This window comes from Carcharhinus amblyrhynchos, chromosome 2, assembly GCF_965287045.1.
Source record: "Carcharhinus amblyrhynchos chromosome 2, sCarAmb.v2.hapA, whole genome shotgun sequence".
Taxonomy (NCBI): domain Eukaryota; kingdom Metazoa; phylum Chordata; class Chondrichthyes; order Carcharhiniformes; family Carcharhinidae; genus Carcharhinus; species Carcharhinus amblyrhynchos.
Genome location: NC_137325.1, coordinates 37,666,406 through 37,679,359, shown reverse-complemented (window position 1 = coordinate 37,679,359; position 12,954 = coordinate 37,666,406). Strand labels below are relative to the sequence as shown.

The following is a 12,954-nucleotide window of genomic DNA, read 5'->3' as shown; positions in this document are numbered from 1 at the left end:
CAAAAGCTCCCATAAACAGCTATGTGATAATGACCAGATAATCTGTTTCTGTGATCCTGATTGAGGGATAAATATTGACCAGGACCCTGGGTGTGTTGGGGCTGGTGATGGGGCACATGCATCCCCTCTGCTCTTCAAAGTAATGTTGAATCCTTTTACATACCTGAAAGGGCAGATGGAGCCTTGGTTTAATACCTTGTCTGAAAATTGGCACCTCTGACAATGCAACGCTCCCTCAGTATGCCACACGGTCTCCCTCAATACTGCCAGAGTGTGTCAGCCTTGATTTTTCTGTTCAGGTTCAAGCTTCACTTCAGGACCCAATCTGTCTGCCTCTCAGGTGACAGTGCTACCAATGAAGCTACAACTTACATGCACTGAACTGCACTAATAGGACTTGTTTAACCGAGAGCTCATGTGTTAACCACAAATTAATGTAAAATAATGGTGAGGCGATCCTGTTGTTTTGACCTCTGACTTTTTCTCTTAAAAATGTGCTTGTGGCTTCTTCAAAAGAAAGCAGTCTGTTATATTTAGTTTGATGTTGGAATATAACATCTTTTATTTAAAAAATTAGCTTATTCCCTTCTTAGTTATTCTAAGGCAATTATCACCACATTCAGTTAATGGACACTTGTTGCTCAGTACTTCCCTGTTTAATGTACCTTTCACAGTGACTACAAATTTATTTGTTGTATGTATGGTTGAGAGAATTAACATTCGCACGTGCCTCAAGAAGACCCTGGCCACAGGAGTTTATTGATGACAGTACCCCAACGCTACCAGGTCAAGCAAACAAGTGTTTGCGTATCTTTTAGCAGCCACATTCAGTGTTAGCCTGTAGACAAACATCCGAAGACAGGTCATTGAGTCAGAACTTCAAAGCTCAGTACTGAACATTCCAGAAACTGAACATTCAAAATCCAACTCCTACCTCTCGTCACTCAAGCTCCATCTGCTAGTTGGTTCCGAGCTGAGCTTCAAGCCCATGTCCATTCCATCACCAAGATGTCTTGGTCGCTTGTGCTCTGTAGTCATCATTTTTTGTTGAGGGCCTTGATGTAGGGATCTGTCTTTATGCTCTGCAAGATATTTGATTTATTATTGTCACATATTGGGAAACAGTGAAAAGTATTGTTTATTGCACACTATGCAGACTAAACTTACCATTCATAGAGCACATAGGGGAGAAGGAAAGGAGCGGGTGCAGTGTTACAGTCATAACTAGGTTGCAGAGAAAGATCAGTTTAATATATGGTAGGCCCATCCAAAGTATGATGGCAGCAGCTGGTTTGTGTGATGGACTGGGTTACTTTCACAGTTCTTTGTAGTTTCTTGCAGTCTTGGTCAAAGCTAGAGCCACACCAAGCTGTGATACAACCAAAAAGAATGCATTCAATGGTGTATCTGTGAAAATTGGTGATATTGAGAATGATGAGTGTTCTGGTTGAATACAATTTCTTGAAGTTTATTACCAGCGACAATTATATACAGTTCTGCTCAGCCCTTGATTTAGCCAGTTACGTTTACATACATTAATGTATGCCTGACTTGTAAGTATACATGAAATGTTACTGATACTGTCACAGACAGCAGTGAGCATCAGCAATGAAAATCACAGGTAATAGTGAACATCTAAGATGGAGACTGCAGCTTTTATCCTCCAGCCTTGTACCCAGTGATGTCAAGATGCAGTTTCTTAAAGCTACATGTCATGGAGTCATAGTCATCTGCACTGTCAGACATACAATGTCACAATAAAGATTACTGACTAAAATATTATGCACCTCCATCCCAATGTACTCACATTCCGGCTTAACACATTCCACATGCTCCTTGCTGAACTTTGAACCTCCATTTTGCATAAATTTCACATATTCGGGATTCTGCTACTTTACCCCATCCTGGCAAGAGGTGAAGGTTGGAAGCATTTTGTTTTATTTATTAAGCACAGACACAACCCCTACACAAAGGGACTTGACAGGCTAATGGTGGGCATTCCTCCGGGGAGGTCATAGCACCATTTTAGAGGCTGGTAGTTCTATTTAATGGCAGTCAGTGCCACTGGTGACCTGGTAGCTGCCACCAGTACAACACGCACCTTAAGATTATCATTGCATTCCAAACCAGAGATGGGAAATGGACTGTGGGGGGTAGCAAGGGTAGTGGGATGACTTTCAGCGGACTCCCCTTCCCTATGATAGGTTTCTTGATTAGCCACTGAATACCTTTTGAACAAGGATCCCCTTGAACAAGGTCCCATAGCTTTCCCAACTCCAACTTCTGCTAATGATATTGCCAGTGATACTGCAGTCCTGTCACTAACCTGGGCTTCCTGCACTGGTAGCTCCCCACTGGCATCACACAGTTGCCCCTGTTTAATTCAATGGGGCTACAGTAATATAATGTTTACCTCATTAGATCATAATATCAACTAAAAACATCCTCCTCAGATCATTAAGCTGAATGTTCCCCCTGTAACATATCTCAGTAATATGCAGAATTCAAGGATTAGAATACTTTTCTCTGCCTTTGGAAAATCTAGGTGACACCTTGGTCAACTGACAGCTCTTTGTAGAATCCCGTATATAGCTAGGAGCATAATTTTTCCCACCAATCTAGGCAAACAATTTCAAGTTGTTTCCCTGCCAACCTCTAGTTCTTTCCAAGCCAAAATGCAGTTCTGCATGAAATGACACTAATAGTAGCATAATTCCTTGATGACAGAGTTGTCATCCAATATTTTAGATGCTAATCCCCCATTGTAACGATAGGGAGTGCTCTGAATTAATTTCTTGAGATAACATCCAATTAGTCTGCTTTGCACAGCAGGCCTCTATCATCAACAATGTAAGTGATTTCTATTGGGGTTATTCCTACCAATGTCTGCGTAAACAATGTGATGCAGTGGCAGATCAAGCAACTTACAAAATGGCAACATAATTGGAAAAACATTATTACAAATCCGTTTTATTGCTGCACTTCAGCTTTGGTTCTCCAGAAGACGGTAAAGCCATTAATTTTCCATAGACATGTTGACACATTTTTCTGACTTGGTCAATTAATGATGATATGAGCTATGGAATGCAAGGGACACTTGGGATCAGGTTACTAACAATAAGTGACGCACATACACACACACACACCCACACTTTGTTAAAACTAAATTAAAAGTCCCTTGTTGATTCTGTGATTTTTTTTTAAAGTGATTCCCTCATCTTACAAAAATGCATTGTTTCCAACCACCATTCACAGCCTTATGGCCTTGATGTAAATTTGAATATTAGGGCTGAATTTACAACTGTATTTTACCACTGAGGTGCGACACCAGTACTGTGTAGTCATAACATTTGGTCCAGTTGTGAATATTAGGGACTGGCAGAAATTGTCATATCATTGTGAAAAATTTGTATTTAAAAACCTGGCCTGCACAGTCCCTGTCCTGCAGTTAAAAAAGCTTGAAGAGACAATTCACTTCTCCTTCACAAGTATGTGAACTCGGAAGGATTGTCATAAAATTACATTGTGATTGTACATATGGGAGCAAAGCGAGCAGACCTCACTCACCGATGACTTTGCAGTCTGCATATGTAGCTTTTCACATGTAGATTAATGGTTTTTCATATGCAGGTTAACGGTTTGGCCACTTTTAAGAAGATAGCCAGCTCTTGTGTTTCTCTAATTTATTTCGACAGTTTCCCAAGTTTTAAACCTTTTTGACTAGCTGGCACAGCATGTCCAAGGGTCTCCTCCTTCTCTGCTGAACAGAAAACTGACCTCTTCAGGAATTTGGCTTTTCTCCTCAAGAATTTTGTGTATTCCTCTTTCCATCTTTGCCTGCTCTCTCTTTGTGTCTGTATCTGCCTTCACCCTCCCATTCCTCTGCTTGTAGTTTTCCTTTGTCTGTAGCTGCATGGCTTCTGATCTTGACTTCCTTGATACACTTCCAGGTCAAGGATCACCATGTTATATGGACCAAAGTTTCTTAGTATCCCAGAAATTTATAATTGATCCATTTACAATTGATGCAACGTATAAAAAGCCATTTTCAAACATTCTTCACACGTTTCATCTTTCCATTTATTGACTGATCTTGCCTCTTTTGTCAGAATGTTAGATTTTAAGTTCTACTCCAGGCACTCAGTGCGTAATTTAGGTCAGTGCTGATGTTCAATATTGAGTTTGTGCCACAATGTCGGAGGGGTTATCTTTCAGGAGAGATTTTAAACTAGGGATCCATCCACTGCTGCTAGTTAAAGCAGAGCTGAAGAGATCACTACATGCCTTGACCAACACCTTAGCCGCAATCTACTCAACCAAATAATTATTTGGCTGCTTGTGAAATTTACTGGACATAAATGAGTTGTCATGTTTGCCTGTGCAACCACAGTGAGTACGTCTCCAAATATTAATTGGCTGTGAACTACTTTGGAATGTGAGATTAAGTAGCAACAAAAAAAGAATTCACCTTAATCAGCCACTGATAATTTGCTGTAAAGGAGTTTAAAAAAAACAAAAAGCAAGTTGACCGTGTCGGAGTTTGAACACAACCTTTCTCTCCCTACATTATGTAGCAGGCAATGATCCCTTCCTCTCAGTGTTAAAACCCTTTGACCATTGTAACCTCTACCTAGATGCATATATTGTTCTCATCATCTTGTCAGCATACCACAGCAAGAATAAAGTTGGCCAAATGGTAGCGTTTCCCAGGAAACTAACAAAGCCATCTTTTGTTAGTGTCAGGACAGTAGGTTTTGACCCGTGAAGTTCTCTTGTTTGTTTATAAGGGTGTAAGGCGACATTAGAAACTGTTAAAAGGCCTGATGGTGAGAAGGATTTAGGGGGTCAAGCATCATGCGCAGTGATGTCAGCCTGTCCTTTGCTCTCCCTAAGTCTTGAGGTAGCGGTTTCTTCCTTTAGACCCTTTATTCAGAGTGCTAAATTGGCAGGTCCTTTGCAGTTTTGTGTACTGAGTGAGCTCTTTGTGAAATGTCAAATCAAGATGTGCGGAGGATAAAGTAAGTGCAGTAAGTAGTAAAGGCACTTGGTGACTTGTACACTGATCTCAGGTTGCAGAACAACATTAACAGCTCAAAATCTGAAATAAATGTGATTATGTTGTGGAATTAATGTGGTACAAGGCTAAGTTTAATAAAAGGGAAGCGAAGGGGGATCCATTAAGTCTGTGATGCCTCATAATAGAACACTTTCCCAAAAAGAAATACATTTTTATGCTCTTGCCCTTGATTTGCTGAACAGACAAGTAGTTATAGTCAGTAATACAGTATATTTCTCTTAATTCACAGTTAAACTGAAAAATGCCAAAAAATGCCTGTTTTTTTCCATTTTGCTGAAGATACTGGGTATGTTTTCTTAAGCATGAAAAGCTTAATAGGAGTTGTTAATTAAATTACTTCAGACATTAATGACATTTTTGGCATATTTAATTTTCTTTTTAATGAAATTAATTTACACAATGTCACACTCACACAATATGGAGTTGAGAGGCCAGGTGACCATTTCTTTCTTGCCAATACTCATGAAATTACGAAAACCCCTAGGCAATCTTTTACGCCTGGATAAGTATTGACAATGTCACTAAAATGAAAAAGACTTTTCTGGATGCTTCTTTGAGAAGTTCTTAAAATGCAAACAACCCTTCCCATGGTTAATTCCTCCAATTTTTTTGAAAAACTGATTTCATAATACTGTTTGAATCCAGAGCTGAAATCAAGGGAATGGGTAAGAATAGGTGATGTTCAGATTCCATTGTTTAATAATGGTCTAGTCATCAGAAATTATTGTGTGGACAATGGGAAAAGACACTCTGGTCATAAGATAGAAACTAGGGCTGGGAAGTTCCTGTCCTGCCTACTACAAAATCATTGTGGGTGGGACAGAAAATTTAACAGACCAGCAAAACGTGCGGTGACTTCTGCCGGCAATTAAATCCCACCCTGGGTTCCTGATTAAGAGAATTAGTAAGGCAATATTTTTGGAGCAGACAGTAAAGGAACATCTAGACCAGTGAAGGAACAAGACACTGTCTAAGAAATGCCAGTAGGCAGAGATTAGGGTTGATATTAACCTCTCTAAATGAGCAACCAGACCTGGCTTTCATTACAGGGCTTCAGTATTGCACCTTAACTGGAATGGAACAAGAGAAATCTACAGCGAGCAATAAACAACAAGTTTACTTTCCTAGTATCGTACAAATACAACCTCAATTTGTTTGACTCCACACTCCTCTTCAGTGAAGCAAAAAAAAGACTACCGCCCTACATTGTTCCAAGTCTTTTACCCATCATTTATGACACTTGTGGGTTAAAACACATTTTTAACACGTGGACGGGATTTTACAGCCGCGCTTGCCCTGAAACTGGAAAATCTCACCCAAAGATCAACGGACCTTTCCATGGTCTGCCTCTCACCCACCACTGGGACAGTAAAATGCTGAGGTTTAGCTGAGGTTGGAAAAATAGGGAGCCATCCTTATCCTCTCTCTTGTGTAACAATTGCAAGCAATTTTCATTGCATTTAGAGTAGAGATCTAACATATCTCCAGGGTGAATTAGAGCGAGGTTCCCTCTTTTTAGAGTATGTCACTCTACGTTGTTGCCTCATTCTCCAATTCTGGATTGAGGTTGCCTTTATGCTGTACTGAAGCTATTTCATGCTGAAGATGTTCTTGTTGTGGAAATGCACCCTTGGGTTTATTTTGACTTTTGGAGAGTTACAAAGCAATTGTTGTACTTGTATCAAATGAGGCATAGCCTACAGCTATGTAGGACAGATTTTTGCAACCTGTACGTCTGTAATCCAAATCTTATTCTCGGAAGATAACCAGAAAATAGATACCTTTGCTTTCCTGTGAGTTTAATAATTTACAAGGAATCTGGATTAAATGCTAAAATGCAGAAAATGGACATCTGCATAGAAAGACCTATTATATAGTACCTCACGACATCTGCGTGTTTTAGGGGTCAGTTAAATTGTTTTTGAAGTTTAGTCGCTATTGTAATATAGGATACTCAACAATCAATTGCTGCAAACAGCAAATGATAACAGTTGGCATTGGGTGAGAAATAAATATTGGCCAGGAAACCGGGAAGAGTTCAGAAAGATAGGGAATAATTCAATATAAATGTTAATTTAAGCTCCTACGATGGTCTGGCAGGTTTAATCGCTGAGCATAGGTAGGTCGTACATGCATGTAGGTATTGTTTTCTCCAGGTGCCATAAGGCAGCCAATGCAAAGCATTGCAGCACTGGGCTGCAGAACTGTAACGACAGTATGCATAGAATCATATAGCACAGAAGGTGACTCTTTTGCCTGTCTTGTTTGTGCTGTCTCTCTCCAACGAACCCCACACCTGCAAATTCCTTTTTAAATAGCTATTCAGTTTCTTTTTGAAACTACCAATTGAATCTGCATCCACCACTCTTCCAGGTCATAATAAATTGTTTCATCAGGAAACACTGTCCTCTATTTGCCAGGACACCCACCCCCACCCCCATCAACTCACTTCTCCATGGGAAGGATGTGATTGCACCAGAAAGGGTGCAGAGGAGATTCACCGGGATGTTGGCTGGGCTGGAACATTCCAGCTATGAAGAGAGACTGATTCGGCTGAGGTTGTTTACCTTGCAGCAGAGAAGGCTGAGGGGGGTCCTTATTGCGGTGCACTATATTATAAGGGACATAGATAGGAAGGAACATTTCCCCTTAGTAGAGGGATCTATAACCACCAGGCAGAAGGTTTAGAGGGGATTGAGAAAAAACCTTTTCATCCAGAGGGTGATGATAATCTGGAACTCACCGCCTGAAAGGGTGGTAGAGGCAGGAGCCCACACAAATTGAGGAGACATTTAGCTGAACACTTGAAATGCTATAGCATACAAGGCTATGTACCAAGTGCTGGAAATGGGATTAATATAGGCGCTTGAAGGCTGGTGCAGACAGGATGGGATGAAAGGCCTCATTTTGTGCTGTAAAACTCTGATTTAAGACAATTAAAATAAATCAATGTCTTCTGTTACCGACACTTCTGCTAATGGAAGCAATTTCTACGTGCTTCCATAAATTTGAATGATTGTTCCCACCTCTAACTGCAGTTGTGTCCAGAAAAACACTATGCCTGAAGGGCAGTTTCTGTTTTAATAGGTAACAACGTCCTACACAAATATGGAACCACCTGGACTTCCAAGGGCGAGACCATCAGGGTTTGGGGAGCATCATGTGACTCATTGTTTGGACAGTCGCTTCTGAGACTTTTATACATTTTGACAATTTGCCATGCCTTCCTTGTTCCTGTCTCTAATAGCTTGTTTCTTTTTTCCCTAGAATCTTATGGCCAAAGCTTTATATGACAATGCACCAGAATCTCCAGAGGAGCTGTCTTTTCGCAAAGGAGACATACTGACAGTGATTGAACAGAACACTGGCGGGTTAGAAGGATGGTGGCTTTGCTCACTGCATGGACGACAGGGTATTGCACCTGGCAACCGTCTCAAACTTCTTGTTGGGCCTATTTATGATAGCTCCCAAAATGAACCCGCTCCCTCTGTGGCAACACAGCAGTCGCTCCAGCAAGGCATCTATCAAGTACCCCCAAGCATGCAAGGCTCTTCCGGCTGTGGAAGTTCTTTTCGAGATCCTATCTACCAAGTTCCCCCATCACATTTAAGTCAGAACATATATCAAGTGCCTCCCACTGCATCTGGCCAAGCTGCACAAGGTCATGAGATCTATCAGGTGCCCCCATCTATTCAGAGAAGTACTTGGGGGGCTGACGGTGCCCCTCCTATAAATAAGGTAGGTTTCTCTTACTCATTTTGAGTTGCTTCATAATGCAGGATTCTCAGTTTTATTAATTTCTATGCTGGTACAAAGGAGCATAAAATATGGTCCTGGTTCCTATTCTGACAATCTCTGCCAGTCTGCCATATTGTTGTGCAGAGTCCCCTCACCCCATTTTGCACCGGTTTTCTCCTTCCTTTCGGCAGAAAGCATTTGGGGTGGTTTTCAACTTAGAACAGGGTGTAAAACTGACATTCCCAAATTGCAGTATTTTCATTTTCACTGATTCTTGGGTTGAAAATCTATCCCATTGGGTAATAGGTAAGCTAGCAGTGGCTGTCCTAGCATTCAGTGTCCAAAAGCAATCCAGCTGAAGGGAATGTTTCAGTCAATCTTGTCTTTTCCAATGGCATTATTGACCATACGTTTCAGCAAGGGTCCCTGGGCAATGATGAATAGAGGAATCCTGGCTGATTTCCTTCTCTTTAAAGCAGGACGCCAAGTAAAGCACAGTACCTCCTGAGTTTCATGTGGTGACGATTAATTGAACAACATTCCTGGTTTACTGGGCAAGCTGCCTGAACCGATAAGGAATTATTTTGGGCAACTGACTGCACTAAATTATTCCATACAAACTTGCAGCCAGTGAACAAATATGTCTGTTCTTGGTTTAACAAAGCATTGGTGATGTGTTAATGATAAGCCATAGGTTATTCCGGACAAATGTGAGGTAATGCATTTTGGAAGGTCTGATACAAATAGAAAATACTATAATTTTCTAATGCAAATATGGAAAATAGCAGAACCCTTAAGAGTATTGATAGGCAAAGGGATCTGGGTGTACAGGTACATAAGTCACTGAAAGTGGCAGTGCAGGTGGAGAAGGTAGTCAAAAAGACATATGGCATGCTTGCCTTCATCAGCTGGGGCATTGAGTTTAAAAATTGGCAAGTCATGTTGCAGCTTATAGAACTTTGATAAGCCTGCGCTTGGAATGGTGTTCAATGTAGTCGCCACACTACCAGAAGAATGTAGAGGCTTTGGAGAGGGTACAGAAAAGATTTACCAGATGTTGCCTGGTATGGAGGGCATCAGCTATGAGGTGAGGTTGGAGAAAGGTTGATTTGTTCTCATTGGAGCGACGGAACTTGAAGGAAGACCTGATAGAAGTCTACAAGATTGAGAGGCATGGACAGAGTGGATAGTCAGAAGCTTTTTTCAGCGTGGAAGAGTCAATTACTAGGGGGCACAGGTTTAAGGTGCAAGGGGCAAGATTTAAAGGCAGATTTTTTTACACAGAGGATGGCGGGTGCCTGGAACTCATTGCCAGGGGAGGTAGTGGAAGCAGATATGATGGTGACTTTTAAAGGACATCTTGATAAATACATGAACGGGATGGGAATAGAGGGATTTGGTCCCCGAAAGGGTAGGGGATTTTAGTTAAATCAGGTAGCATGGTGGGTGCAGACTTGGAGAGTTGAAGGGCCTGTACCTGTGCTGTAAGCTTCTTTTTTCTTTGTTATTAAAAGGTGGTGCAACATGGGCTTTATTTAATGGCATTCACCACAAGCTCATTAATGTAGTGCATACAAACCATGTTAATATTTAACTGATGTACAAATTTGTGGCTTTGTTTCCTTGAGTCCACAACCATAATAAATACAGTATCAAAGGGAAGAGAAGGATTGAAATTACAACAGGTGGTTTATGTGTAGAGGAGCACCAGCACAGGTTAGATTTGCTGAACGATTGATTTTATTTCTGCGCTTCCGTATTCTGTGACTACTTGATGCCAGGATAAGCAGTCAGTGCAGAATCATCCAATATAGGGAAGAAGAAATGGAGGCTGCTGCATGTCAATTTGAAAATTTCTTAAATGAAAATTATTAGCTGAAAATTGTAAGCCATTTTAATACTGCAGATGTTGGAAATCTGAAATAATTTTTTTTGTCCGCAACATAAGTAATTAACATCAATTGAAAGTAAAAGCCCATCATACATCTGTGATATGCTTCTATTTGTAGCACAAACTTCCTGTAACCATTTTAGTTTCTTCCTGTTACAGTTCAATTGCCACATTTCTATCATCACACTTTGTTCAAAATAGAACTGCAGCATAAGGGGACTGAATGTATAAATCGTAATGAGGAAAGGAGTTGGATAAATCAGTAGTCCCAACATTTGTTTGGTTCCTGGCATAAAACCTCATTATTATAAAATAGCTACTCACTGTGAGCAACGCCAAATGAAAGTTGCAAGTATCCAATAAAGGATTCTCAGAGAGCAGATGATACTTGCAAACCTTTACTTACTTACTAAACAAAATAATATATTGGCACATATATGCAACCATAACTGTTCCTTTATTAATTCTAAAGGTGTTCACCAGTGCCAGTAGTTGCTGTCCAACAGTGTACTTTCACTAATAATAATCTGCATGGTGCTTGAGTATAACTATAATAAACTTGCTATTGTTGAAGAATATTCTATGCAAAGTGAGTTGCCTTGCATTAAAGTGGAGTTTGTATATAATTATGAAAAATAGAATTACTAGCCACATTGTAGTGGTGTTCACAGTGATGTTAATGATGAAAGTTGGATATGGAACATGACCAATTAGGGAATTGCAGAGGTCTCTCAGGTATAATTTGGTATAAACCCCATGAGCAGCAGCAGCTCTGTCTCTGGGACGTTATTGGATTATCCACATGTAAACCAATGTCAGCCTTAATCTTGGAAGAGGGATGGAAACAGAGGGATAAATAGCAGGAGAACATTGAATAACGGGACGTTCTGAAGTCCATTTGAGTAGACATGTGTCAGCCCAGATTAGGTACTCAGTGTTTTGAATGTTTGAAGATACAACCTTCAGATGGTAAGGGTGCTATCACCGAGCAAAGCTGCCATGTAGGATGAGGGTCTCCTCTCGCATCAGTCTGACTTCAGACCCCAGGCTGAATGAACAGACGGAATGCTAATTGGACCACCCAGCCAGTTTTGCTCTTCGTGATTCTGTTTACTATAACTTTTTTATTTTTAGTATTTCACAGAAGTGTTACTGAATCCTGTTCAAATCTTTATTTACAGTGAAATATTTGTGCAGTTTGGAGCAGCTTCACAGCTGTTATTTTTCTGGAGCAGCCTGGCTCACTTTAGGCAAATGGTGAAATGTTGGGTAACTAAAAGCAGCAGAGTTTGGGCGTGGAGAGCAGTGACAGAATGTTTAATTTACAGACAACACCATGTCAGATTGCAGCATCTGTGTTTTGAGTCACGTAAGGCAGAAGAAATTTGACCAGTCTGATGTGGAGAAGAACTACCTATTAAAGTACTGGTGTGATTTGTATTGAAGCCGAGCAGACAGCAAGAGGACTGATCAGGAAATGCTTGGCTGGAAAGTAGCAGTTTCCATTTTCATCGCAGTTTATATTGGCAGAAAGGTCAGACATTTCCCTTTTAGGGCCCACCTCTACTTCTCAATTTATCCCCTGGAGCCCATACTGGTAAATAGCTCCTGCTAAAGCTCAATGAAAGGGTCCTACACCTTCCAGTTATTAACCAGGTACAGGATGCTGAACTTCATATCCACTTAGACTTTTTGTGCTTTATTGCAGCAATGAGTGTACATGTCTGTTAGTCCAAATGCTTTTTTGTTTTTGTCCCCCTTATCTCTTTGTCACTTACTTTTTAAATAAAAACAGACTCCAAATGAATAATACCTTTATTATCAAAAAAGCTCCCGCTGTCCAGTTGCACACTCCCAGTGCCAGGTATTGTCCACTGTGGCCTCTCGGTGGGAAACCTCGCACATGCAGCCTACAATCGATGTTAAATTGTGGGTGCCTCCGTGCAGTTTGCTGTGCTTTTCCAATGGGCAGTTTTCTATGTAATCAGGAAGCCTACTTCAGTATCACTGTCATAGGCTTAGACAGAGGAAAATCATGAAAAAATATTGAACCAACAACTCATGTTCCCAGCCTCAGCTGTGACTCAGTGGACAGTACTTTTGCATCTTCAGCTCAGAAATTTGAGCTCATAATCTTGCTGACACTCCAGCGTAGCACTAAGAGAGCATAAGGTGGTGTCTTTCAAATGAAGTGATAAACCAAAGGGATTCTCTGTTCTCTCCGGGGTCATAAAGGACAGCATCGGGC

The 12,954-nt window shown here is 40.8% G+C and overlaps 1 protein-coding gene across 1 annotated transcript in view; it reads left to right on the top strand.

Moving 5' to 3' along the window:
- Window positions 1-12,954, top strand: part of nedd9 (neural precursor cell expressed, developmentally down-regulated 9) — a 66,784-nt gene that overhangs the window by 20,905 nt on the left and 32,925 nt on the right. The window contains exon 2 of the mRNA XM_080204694.1: window positions 8,345-8,815. Coding sequence (XP_080060820.1) covers window positions 8,345-8,815 — 471 coding nt within the window. The remainder of the gene's footprint in view (window positions 1-8,344; window positions 8,816-12,954) is intronic.